The sequence below is a fragment of the Pteropus vampyrus genome, unplaced genomic scaffold (assembly GCF_000151845.1).
Source record: "Pteropus vampyrus isolate Shadow unplaced genomic scaffold, Pvam_2.0 Scaffold3, whole genome shotgun sequence".
NCBI lineage: Eukaryota > Metazoa > Chordata > Mammalia > Chiroptera > Pteropodidae > Pteropus > Pteropus vampyrus.
Window position 1 is genome coordinate 5,869,519 of NW_011888784.1, and position 12,210 is coordinate 5,881,728.

General features: G+C 45.6%; 1 protein-coding gene across 2 annotated transcripts in view; it reads left to right on the forward strand.

Moving 5' to 3' along the window:
- LOXHD1 (lipoxygenase homology domains 1) overlaps positions 1 to 12,210 on the forward strand; it is a 146,079-nt gene that overhangs the window by 60,430 nt on the left and 73,439 nt on the right. For both annotated transcript variants that reach the window (XM_023530906.1, XM_011361105.1), the window contains exons 13-16: positions 4,464 to 4,618; positions 6,062 to 6,222; positions 11,540 to 11,616; positions 11,943 to 12,139. In XM_023530906.1, the coding sequence (XP_023386674.1) occupies positions 4,464 to 4,618; positions 6,062 to 6,222; positions 11,540 to 11,616; positions 11,943 to 12,139 (590 nt within the window). The remainder of the gene's footprint in view (positions 1 to 4,463; positions 4,619 to 6,061; positions 6,223 to 11,539; positions 11,617 to 11,942; positions 12,140 to 12,210) is intronic.

The following is a 12,210-nucleotide window of genomic DNA, read 5'->3' on the forward strand; positions in this document are numbered from 1 at the left end:
AGTGAACATTCGCGTACAAGTTTTTGTGTGGACGTATGTTTTCTATTGTGGAATTGCTGGTTATATGGTAACTGTTTAACTTTTTGAGGAGCTACTGTACTATTTTTCAAAACAGCTGCACCATTTTGCATTCCTATCAGCAACGTAGGAAAAGTCCGGTTTCTCCACATCTTTGCCACCACTGGTTATTCTTTTCTATTTTATTTTTCTCAGGGTTGTTTTGGCTATTCTGGGTCCCTTGCAATTCCACTTGTATTTTAGAATCAGCTTGTTCATTTCTACACCGAAGTCGGCTGGGGTTCTGACAGAGATTGCATTGCATCCGTAGATTGGTTTGGGAAGTATTGCCATCTTAACAATGTTAAATCTTCCAATCCTTGAACATGGCATGCTTTTCCATTTATTTAAATCATCATTAATTTCTTTCAACAAGTTTTTATCTTTCAGAGCATAAGTTTTTCCATTGTTTTTTTTTAATTGAGGTATCATTGACATACAGCATTATATTAGTTTCAGTACAACATAATTTGATATTTATATATATTGCAAAATGATTACCACAATAAGTCTAGTTAACATCCATTACCACGCAGTTACAGATTCTTTTTCTTTCGATGAGAGCTTTTAAGATTTACTTTCTTAGCAACTTTCAAATATGTAATACTGTATTATTAACTGTAGTCGTCATGCTGTACATTACATCCCCATGATTTATTAGTTTTTCACTTGTTTTCTTAAATTTATTCATAAGTACCTTATTCTTTTTGATGCTATTTTGAATGAAAATGTTTTCTACATTTAGTTTTAGATTGTTCATTACAAAATAATAGAAATGCAATTGATTTCAGTGTATTGATCTTGTGCTCCACAACTTTGCTGAACTTATTTATTAGTTCTAATAGTTTATAGTGGATTAGTTATGATTTTCTATATAGAAGATCATGTCATCCATGAATAGAGATCACTTTACTTCTTCCTTTCTAATCTGGATGCTTAATTGCTTTGGCTCAAATCTCCAGTACCATGTTGAGTAGAAGTGGTAGGGAGTACATGTCTTTGTCTTGTTCCTGATCTTAGGGGAAAAGCATCTAGTCTTTCACCATAAGTATTGTGTTCACTGTGGCTGTTTCACAGATAACCTTTATTGGTTGATGCAGTTCCCTTTTATTTCTAGATCACTGATTTTTTTAAATTATGAAAGAGTGTTAGATTTTGTCAAATTTTTTTCTGAGCCTATTGAGATGATCTTGTGATTTTTGTTTTTTACTGTATTAATATGACATATTATACCGATTGATTTTCGGAAGTTAAACCAACTTGTATCCCTGAGCTAAAGCCTACTTTGTCATAGTGTATAATTCTTTTCTATGTTGCTGGATTTGGTTTGCTATTATTTTGTTGAGGATTTTTGCATCCATATTCATAAGATATGTTAGTCTTTAGTTGTGACATCTTTGTCAGGTTTTGGTAGCAGGGTAATGCTGATCTCATAAAATGAGTTGGAAAGTGTTCTCTCCTGTCTTTGAGAAGAACCGGTATTAATTCTTTTTTGAATATTTGGTAGAATTCAATGGTAAAGACATCTAGGCCTGGGCTTTTCTTCATGGGTAGTTTTTGTTTACTGATTTGATCTTTTCACATGTTATAAATCTATTCAGAGTGTCTGTTTCTTCTTGGGCCAGTTCTGGTAGCCATACTTTTACTTTCAAGTTATTCCTGTCTTTGAATCTAAAGTATATCTCTTCTGTATAACACATAGTTAGGTCCATTATCCATTCTGTCAATCTTTGTGTAATAAAGAGTCTTCACTTTGATGTTCAATTTCTGACAGTTTTCAAGCTGCACCACTCCCCTCCCCCTTTCTGTCTCATATCTGGACAATTTGATTAGCCTGGGATGCTCCCGTTCTTGGTACTGGTAGTGAGTTTAAGCCATGCAAGTCTTTGTGTGTGTGTGTGTGTGTGTATGTGTGTGTGTGTGTTGAGAAGATATTTTCTGGAATACCATTTTAATTCCTATGTATGTATGTATGTATGTATGTATGTATGTATGTATTTATATAGAGCTATTTTCTTAATGGTTGCCCAGGGAATTATAATTAACATCTTAATTTATAACAATCTAGCAATAGCATACAACAAATTTGCTCCAATAGATTTGTTCCCTTCTCCCTCTTTTGTACTATACTGTTTTACAAATTGCTTCTATATGCATTATAAACCTACCAATGCAGTTTTATATTTATTGCTTTATGCAGTTGTCTTTTATTATAACATAGGAGAAGAAAGGTTTATAAACAAAATTACATGTATGCTGTTTACATATTTACCTATCTGATTACTCTTCTTGGCACTCTTTATTTCTTGAGGTGAATTCAAGTTACTCTCTAATGTCTAATGTGAAGGACTCCTTTAAATATTTCTTGAAGGGCAGGTCTATTAGTGATGAATCATTCCAGTTTTTGTTCATCTGGGAATACTTTAATATCTCCTTCATTTTTTAAGTAGACTTTTTTAGAGCAGTCTTAGTTTCAGAGCAAAATCCCCCGTGCTTCACTGGCTGCTTCCTCTCATCTGAGTTGCTAGCTTCTCCTATAATGTCATCCCACTGCAATTCTTATGTACATCCTCTCTGTAGGAGTTCTTTTCTGGTCCTCTGGCTTTCAATGGTAACTTGAAAGGATACCATTCAAGTTACCATCGATGCCTATCAAGGATGCCTATGACAACCAAAGTCATGTCAACAGTCATGACCCTCCAGACACTTATTCAACTACCATCTTGACCTTTTTTAATGAACATTGAATAAACATCTCAAATGTATAATGAACAAACAGAACCATTGATCTCTATCTCCAAACCCATCCTTTCCTCAGGCATTTCTACTTCTTATTAACAATATTATCTACTTAGTTGCCCAAGCTAAAAGCCTAAAAGTCATTCCTGATTCCTCTCAATTACCTATCCAGTCCATCACCGAGTACTGTTGGTTCTAACACAAAAATATATCTCTAATCTACTGGCTTCTTTCCATATACATTGTACTGCCTATTCTGGGTACCTCCTCTCTTTTCTCGACTACTGTAATTATTCCACTATCTGGCCTCCTACAATCCGTGCCCCACATGGCAGCCAGAATGCTCTTTAAAACATGGATCAGATTAAGTTACTTCCTTGCTTGAAGCCCTCTAATGGCTTCCCATTGCATTAAAAAACAAACAAACACACTTCTTACTTTGAGCTGTCACACATCACACGTCTGGCCCCTGTCCACCTCTGGGCCTCATCTCATTTCCCTCCCACTCCCTCTACTCCAGCCACGCTGGCCTTTTCTCCGCTCCCAGAACACACGCCGCTCATCTACACATCGGGGCTTCCCACTTAACAGCACTCTCTTCTCCCAGTTTCCTGTGGCTGGCTCCTATCATGACCCTTTTAGTCCAAACGTTATTTCCTAGCAGCAAGCTTTTCTGCACTCTAAATCATCCTCACCCCCTTGCCGTACTCCTCCCCACTGCCATCGCACTCTGTGGCATCACTCCATTATCTCTGGTCCAGATATAACTCAGAAATTTTCCTGTTCATAATTTGTTTAGGATTTTACTGTCTATCTCTCCCCTCCACTCTCATGTGAGCTCCAGGAGAACAGGAGTCTGTCCTTTTAGCTCACTGTGAATCCTTGTACTTATAATGATGCCCTTCACCTACGGGGCTTCAGTAAACAGATATAGGGAAATGAATGAATGAAGGACTTTTACTTTCTGACTTATTTTAGTGAGAAGTAAGGCTATGATGTGCAGAGAGGTAGGTCCGCCTCCTTCACGGTACATTTTCAACATGGCAAGAAATCGCTGCTCATCCCATAGAGGCCACATGTTGTACCTTTCTCTCTCTGCTTCTCTTTCTGGCATGTCCTTAGTGCTTGAGAGTTCTGAAGATAAGGGGAGGGTCAGTTCAGATTCACAAAGGAAATCTCTTACCTGGGAAGACCGGACGCGTACGAATTGGAGAAAAACCTGAGGCAAAAGGGTCTACTGGGTTAGATGGAATCCAATGCCAAAAATGTTTGAATTAGACCCGTGGTCCCCAGACACTGTCAACTCCATCCAAATCCCCTGGGGGAGCTTGTAAGCAATGCAGTGTTAGGGGTCCTGCTTCTGGAAACTGAGATTTGGGAAGTCCGGAGTGAGGCTCAGGAATCTGAATTTATGTAAGTTTCCCAGGGGATTCTGATGATGGGCTAGAACTGGGAACCTCTGATCTGTCTGGGACAAGGGATTTGCAGTTTTTCAGGGACTTGACTGGTGTAAGACAGGTTTTGGGTAGCTGGGTGAAGGAGCAAGGTCAGCCCAGATGAGAACTGGGGGAATAGGAGAAGGCAGCGCTGATAAATGGGGAGCAGCAAGGCCAGTGCTGGGGAGCAGGGGGCTGTCAGCCAGTGGTGTCCCTCTCTCTGCCTGCCAGTGGCCCGGTACCGTGTGACTGTGTGCACGGGAGAACTCGAAGGTGCAGGAACAGATGCCAACGTCTATCTCTGCCTTTTTGGCGACGTGGGGGACACGGGGGAGCGGCTGCTGTACAACTGCAGGAATAACACCGACATGTTTGAGAAAGGCAATGTAAGTTGCAGCAATGTGCCTCCACCCACCCCTACTCCCATCCCCACTCCTACCCGACCCCATACCCACTCCCTGGTCTTCCCTGCTCTAAGTAGAGCTGATGGCTGGTACTGAGCCATCAGAGAGGCTTGCTCTGGGTGAGGGGGATGGGGAACTAACATGCATGACATCCACTAGGCTCCTAGGACTATCCAGCTCGGAGCTGGAGAGCCACCCCAGAGGGGTCTTGGTCCCCTATCCATCCTTGAGCTTTGAGAAGAGGGTGGTACAGGAGGACACTGGGAAGGTGGGAGCAGCACCTTTCTTCTCTCAGGGGTGAACAGGCAGGGAAGGAAGCTGGGCACCTTACCTGTGGACTGGAGGACACAGGCTAGCGGAAATCCAGGGCATTTGAGGGCAGCGTGGGAACTTTGTATCTTCCACGAGGCATAACCCCTGGGGGCACCTTTTTTGAGCCCTTTTTGAAAGAGAAGCCAGGAAAGACACTAAATATGGCAGTAGAAAAACTGGATTCTGCTCCTAGCTTCATTACAAATGTCCTGGTGTTCTCCTGTTTCCCCAGCCATCAAATGAGTTTGTTGGGAGGCGATGTGAGACAATGGGGGCAGGAAGATCTGGGGGCAAATCCAGACTGGGACCAATCATTCCATTCCCCTGAACTTCAGTTTCCTCCTTTCTAAAATGTGGGGCGAGATGCTTGACTGTGGCTAGCTGTCGTGAGGATTAGGGATGACAGATGCATTGCCCCGCCAGCAGACCTGGCCCAGCGCACACAGTACTTTCACAGTAAAGAGTTGTTTTTGCAATAATGTGAGGCTCAAGGCTGCTCAGCAGGTGAAGGGGATGTGCATACAGTTGTCACATGAGCCTCTTCCTCTCCTTCCTCTGCCACTCTTTCCTTGGCAAGGGCAGGGCAAAGCCAGGAATGTGGATGTAGGTTTCTCTCCACTCCTTTCTACTCTTTCTTCTACATCTTCTTACTCCTTTGTCCATCAATCCCACCCTCCGTGTTCTTGCCCCTGGAGACCCGTAGGTGTGCTCATGTAGACTTAGCACCTACTGCATTTCTGCTGCCTCGTCGGCAGGCAAAACTTGTGAAATTAACAAGACCTCTGGTCCCCCAAGTCAAGTCTAATCACTCCCCTTCCTGAAACGGGCCAGTATCCTCCTGTAGCAAGGAACCTGAGATTTGCCAAGGAATTAATTCATAATAAAAGGTTAGTGCTTATTAACAGTTTAACATGTTCATCTTCCAGGGGGATCCACTTATTTAGAATGAGATCGTAGGGAATGGCCATCGTTTATCCAAAAACTATAAACTCAGTCATTGGGAATGTGACATTGAATGATATTCTAGCGGGAGAAACTGGGGCTCTGGCTTTGCTGATTTGGGGGCCCGTGTCTTCCATTGGTGTCTGGACCTGCTGTCTTCTCCCTCCAAAGGCCGACGAGTTCACCATTGAGTCTGTCACCATGCGGAAAGTGAGGCGGGTGAGAATCAGACACGACGGCAGAGGCGGGGGCAGCGGCTGGTTCCTGGAGCGGGTGCTGGTGAGAGAGGAGGGACAGCCCGAGAGCGACAACGTGGAGTTCCCATGTCTCAGGCACGTGAGTCCTGCTTGCTCTTGATTTTCTTCGGCTTAGGTTCTGGGCCTTGGTGTTGGGAAGACTCAGCCCTACGACCAGGACCACGGAGCAAAATAAGGGCTTAAGGATGTCATTGGTGCAAGAAAGGGGTGGCCCTGCTGGTGCTGCTAAGACCTTATCCCCACCCACAGGTGATGGCACCCAGCACTGCGTATCCCAGTGTGTTGCTCCTGTGTCCATTTAAGTTCCAAAACTGTCAGCATTTTTTAATGATATAATAAGACAATTTCAGGATTTAACCAGAATTACTTCAGAGGGTTAGCTATGAGCTGAATCAAACTTTTGAATCAAAGTAGTTTTTTTTTTTTAATTTGGATAGCCTTCTAACCACATTTTTTTCCTCTGTTAATATCTTTTCAAGATATCTTACTTTTTTTTTTTTTTCCTTTTCGCAGCTTACTAGTGAAGTAAAGTTTCTTTCCTCTTTTTTCTTTAGCCAGTTTTGGCTCCCATTGAGTTCTAGAAGTTCCCGATAGAGACGTTTTTAAAATGAGGAGCAATATTAGTGATTTTTATTGTCAGGTTGGCCTTTCACATTCACCTGTAGCAAGGTCTGGGAGGTGTTTGCAGTATGCTTAATTTGAGGCTTAGGACCAGCTGGTCTCTGCAAATCCCAGGTCCAGGCTGAGTTCTACACCTGCAGACAAGGTGCTGTGTGTCCTAGCTCACTTCATTAGGGCCGGTCCAGGCTTCTACATGGTGGCTGCACTAAGGACAGCTCTCCTTGGAGTGGATGGGGCCAACCTGCCCAACAGCCTAGCCATGAACGTATTACTCTTTCTCAATCCACACATACGAACATACACACATGCACACAGACACACATTTGCTACAGTTGAATTGCTTATCACCCCATGAGCCCAGAAAGAGCAATTTCCCAGTCATGGAAGGCCCCTGGGATGATCCTATGGGACAATAATTGTGAAACATTTGTGTCCATGACAAAAGTCTCTGCACTCCTCAGAGTGAAGCCACTGTTAGTATTACAAGGGACCCATTAAAAAGATAAGTAATGATGCAGGCAGTTCTGAATGAGTGGCCCTAATGGACAGAAAGAGGCTCAGAGTAAGGGCTGGGGAGGCCAGGAAAGGCTTCCAGGAAGAGGTGGAACTTGACCTAGGGCTGGAAGGAAGACAAGAGAATTGATAGGTGGCGAAGAGAAGGTTGAGTGGGTCATCCAGGCCGGAGAAGAGGCATGAGGCCGAAGAGGTTGGTGAGAGGTATCCTGACACATGGGGAAGGAAAGAGGAGAAAGATGGGGTGAGAGAGTTCTGGTCTCTCTTCAAATCAATCACTGATTCATTTGCCACCTACTGGACTTGGAGGCTCCCTGACTAGGATGCTGGATGGAACAGCTTTCATTGTTTTATTACCATCCGCTCAGAAGCTATTTATCAAGCACTTACTACACACTTACTTCCTGTTCTCATGGTGTTTATAGCCTAAAACATAAACTAAACTAGCCTAAACAATAAGCAAGTGAATAAAGAAAGCCATAATTACAAACTGTGAGCAAAGGCATGAAGGAGGCTGCTGGGAGTGGCCACACTGAGGAGCGTGGGTTAGAGATGGAGACGGTGTGTAAGGTCTGCCTACAGAGGGAATATCTAGGCTGACTTCCTGAGGGATGAAAAGAAGAGTGTAGTGGGAAAGAGCTTGCGGGGTCTAGAACTTCATTGAGACCAAAGCAGGTAGACAAAGGAGAGGGCCACCAGGTGAGATCAGAGGTGGAAAGAGGCCAGTGTCAGGCAGGGCTTGGTGGGACCTTTTCATTTTAGGAAGTTCTCTCTGGTTCTGGGAGGAGAACAAGCTATAGGGGGATCTAGTGAGAAACCAGGAAGGCCGGTAGGAGGCTTTAAGGGATCTATGATGGTCTGCATTAGTTTGCTAGGGCTGCAGTAACAATGTATCACAAACCGAGTGGCTTAAACAATGGAATTACTGTCTCACGGTTCTAGAAGCCAGCAGTCCAAAATCAAGGTGTCACCATGGCCATGTTCCTTCTGAAGGAGCTCTGAACAGGCTCTGCTCCAGACCTCTCTCCCAGCCTCCGGTAGCTGCAGGTGTTCTTTGGCTTGTAGGTGGCCATCTTCCCCCCAAGCCTCTTCACACTGTCTTTCCTCTGCACAAATCCGTCTCCACGTCCAAATTTCTTCTGTCTTTAAGCCTGCCCATCATTTTAGATTAAGGCCCGCCCTTATGACCTCATTTTAACTTGATGACTTCTGTCTCCAAATAAGGTCACATACGGAGGTGCCAGGGGTTAGGACTTCAACATATTCTGGGGGAGATGCAATCCAACTCATAACGTGGCAGGCTGGCCCTTGGTGGTGGCCGTGAAGGTAGGGAGAAGGGGCTACACCAAAGACAAATCTTGGAGGTAGAGCTCATAGGACTTGCCAATAAGACACAGGGAGGAATCGGGGGACCCAGTTCTCTATCTTTGGTAAGTAGGTCAATGTCATGTTCTCTACTGAAATGGAGAACCTGGGGAAGGAAGGGTCGAGAGGTGGGGATGGCCTGGATTCTGGAGGTCTACTTGCGGTGTGTTAGGTTGGGGTGTGTTAGGTTGAGTTGAGTAGGCAGAGTCAGCCCTGAGAGATAAATTCAGGAAACGAGAGCTGAGAGATGAAATTAAAGCCAGGGAAATGGATGGAATCCTTTAGGAAGAGTGTGGATAAAGAAAGTGGTGAGGACTAAGCCCTGGGACAGGTCAGGAAGAGGATGGAGAACCTGGAAAGCGGATAAGGAGGGAGTTGCAGTGTCCACCCTGCCTGTGTTGCCACGTGCGTGGTGCAGGGGCAGCTTAGGACCAGGAGTCCAGCTACCTACCTGCTACGCGACTTTGGGAAAATCTCTTCTCTGGTCTTCTGTGCTTTCCCAGCTGGCATGTGTCTTGTGCTGATGGTGAGAGTGAAACGGGGTTGGGGTTGCACTTTGAAAGAAGCCAAGCCTGCTGAAGGTGATGCGATGATGCCGACTGCAGAGCAGAATGGGAGCTGAGGCCCCCAAATGCCCCAGAGCTCTCCCTGCCCCCGAACGCTTCATGCATGTTTTAGAATATAGATTCTGTCATCTTGCCGAGGCATATAGTGATGCCATGTGCTTACTAGGAATCCAGGAGGACTTTGAAGAGCCCGCAGGTAGTGCCTGAGCTCACACACTGCTTCTTTTTCACCTGAGCTATTATTTTAACTCCCCGAGAGAAAGGGAATAACCAGGTCTGTTTATCAAAATCTCCACATCAGGATCAGGGAGTGGTAAGCATTTTAGCTGTAGCAGGTGTATGTTTGCGTGTGTGTGTTTACGTGTGTGTGTGTGTGTGTACATATATGTGCATACCAGCACATTCTTACGAGCCCAGAGAAAGAGTCATAAAACTAGCAGGAGACGGGCTTATCCATTTAGCAACATCTCACCCTGAAACTGGGCTGAAGTGTTTGAAGCTGAAAGAAAAGGCTATATTTGGAAATATCTATTAATACCTTGCAAGTATTTAGGTGGAAACTGAAATGACAAGTCATGGTTTCCTTTTGCTGCTGGGGAGGGCCTGGAGGCAGATAGATGGTGGAGAGCAGGTGGAATGTTTCTGCAGCCACGGGCTGGCTGATTTTCCACCCTTCCTGTCCCTGGGATTATGTGGCCAGGGCTGCTTCGTAACCTTTTCCTCTGCAGTCTCAGTGTCTGTGGGAGATGCCAGAGAGACCTCAGCAGGACAGACAGGAAGAGGCTCCTAGTGGATTGATTTGAGGAGCTCTAGCCCACAGTTCCTGCTCTCAAATATCTCTCCTTCCCCTTCGGTGCCGTCATCAATGCCTAGGATTCCCCAGCTGTATCTTCATGTCTTGGAAGGGCAAATGTTTTTTGGTGTTCTAGATTCACAGCAACAAAGCCCATGGGAAGTGTGACAACGTAGTTGTCAGCTAACATTTTAGTGCTAGCTAACAGCCAGCTGACAGCAAGGTCTCATGGGAATGTAAGATCATGTGCTTGGGGAGGGAGGAAAGGAGGAAGAGAAGGGATGAGCAGACCACAGCGCTGGCCGCACTCGTGCTAGGGAAAGGGCGGCATATTGGCTGAGAAGACCACCATTCAGGGCAGCCTGAGCTCTGCGTCAGGAGGTCTGGAGAGGAGGCAGTGCCTGGGCTTGCTTTGATAGTCCTGTGGCTCAGAAATTAACCCCCTCTCAGAAGTATAATAGGCGTGTGTGGCAAAGACAAGCAACAAGGTATAGATAAATGGGGAGATACTTGGGTTAAGATGCAAGTGTCTTGGTTTCCCCCTTGCCCTGGAGAACACCAAAGGTGTCTCTGCTGCTGCCATCACCCTGTACCACAGACCATCTCGAGTTCTGGGACCAAGACAGCCTGTACGTGTATGATCGTCTGATTGCTCAGGCTGGATCTCTCTTCTCAGTGGGCATGGTGCTTTTTAGGTGAATTCATTCAGTGTCTTTGCTGGTGGATAAAGACCAGAGAGCGGAGTCCGTGGCCCACTGGGACGAATTGATGAGTTACAGCTATCCAGCTCTAGCCATGCAGGGCACACCCACTTCTCCTCGTTGGCGAATACCATTCATTCTTGAGGACTCAGACCAAAGCCCCTTCACCATGAGCCTTTCTGTTTCTCTAAATTCCTATTGCATCTACTTTGATCCAACAGCCACCCTGTCTTGGTCTGCCTCAGCCAGTCTATCCTGTCTTCTTAACCAGGCTTTAGATCCCCTAAGGGCTGTGCTGTGTCTTATTTATCTTGGTGTATCTCCTCTGCCTCCACCCCCAACCTTTCAGCACAGTGCCAGTCACAAGGTGGGCTGTTAGGAAAAAAGACGGTTGGTTTTGATGGTAACGATGACACAGGTGTTCATGGCTTTTAGGACAAACTTGTTCACTGTGATTGCCAAGGTCCCATATCAAGTGACCCCTCCACCCTTCATCTTCACCTGCCAGCACACTACCCTTCACTCACTGCACTCCATCCACATTGCTTTCAGTCTGCTCATCCCAGCCTATGTCGTCCCCTCTGAAAGCCCCTCCCTTTTCTCCTGGTTAACTCCTTGTCACCCTTCCATTCTCAGCCAGATGTCACCTCCTCTGGGCAGTCTTCCCCGCAACGCCCAGTATGGGCTAGAATTCTTTGTTCTGAGCTCTACAGAACCGTTTTCCTTTGCTGAATTCAAAGTGCTGGCCTTCCTGGTGACTGCACAAATTGTTTGATGGTTGGCTACCTGCCTGCCCCACTCAAAGAGATAACAGCCCTTTGTTTGCCCACCAGGTGGCTGGACAAGGATAAGGACGATGGGCAGTTGGTCCGAGAGTTGCTACCCAGTGACAGCAATGCGACGCTGAAGAGTAAGTTGTCCTGACGACCAGGTGATCGGTGTGCCCTTGGCAAGACAGGTGGTTGCTTCGAATCCTTTGTCTCTTACATTTTAGTATTACATGCTTTCCTTTGCCCACCATGTTCACACCTGTGGGGCAGATCGAGCTGGTATTAGAATTTCAATGTAGATGAAGGGACTCCACAGAGATGGAGAAAGCCCTGTTCCAAGTTACAGGGCTACTTAGAGAGAGCGAGAGTCCACCCCTGGCCATAGACCACCCTCCTGCTCCACGGTCCTTCCCGATAGGACTGCACTAACCCCCTTCCTTTGTGCCTCCTGCCTCGGACTATTCAGACTTCCGCTATCACATCAGCTTGAAGACAGGGGACGTCTCTGGGGCCAGCACAGATTCCAGAGTTTACATCAAGCTCTATGGGGATAAATCTGATACCATCAAGCAAGTTCTTCTCGTCTCTGACAACAACCTGAAAGACTATTTTGAACGTGGCCGGGTGGACGAGTTCACTCTCGAGACCCTGAACATTGGAACTGTAAGTCTCCTTTCAAGGACCATGTGACATCATCTCACCCATTCCCTTGCATATAGCTACACGTGGGTTCA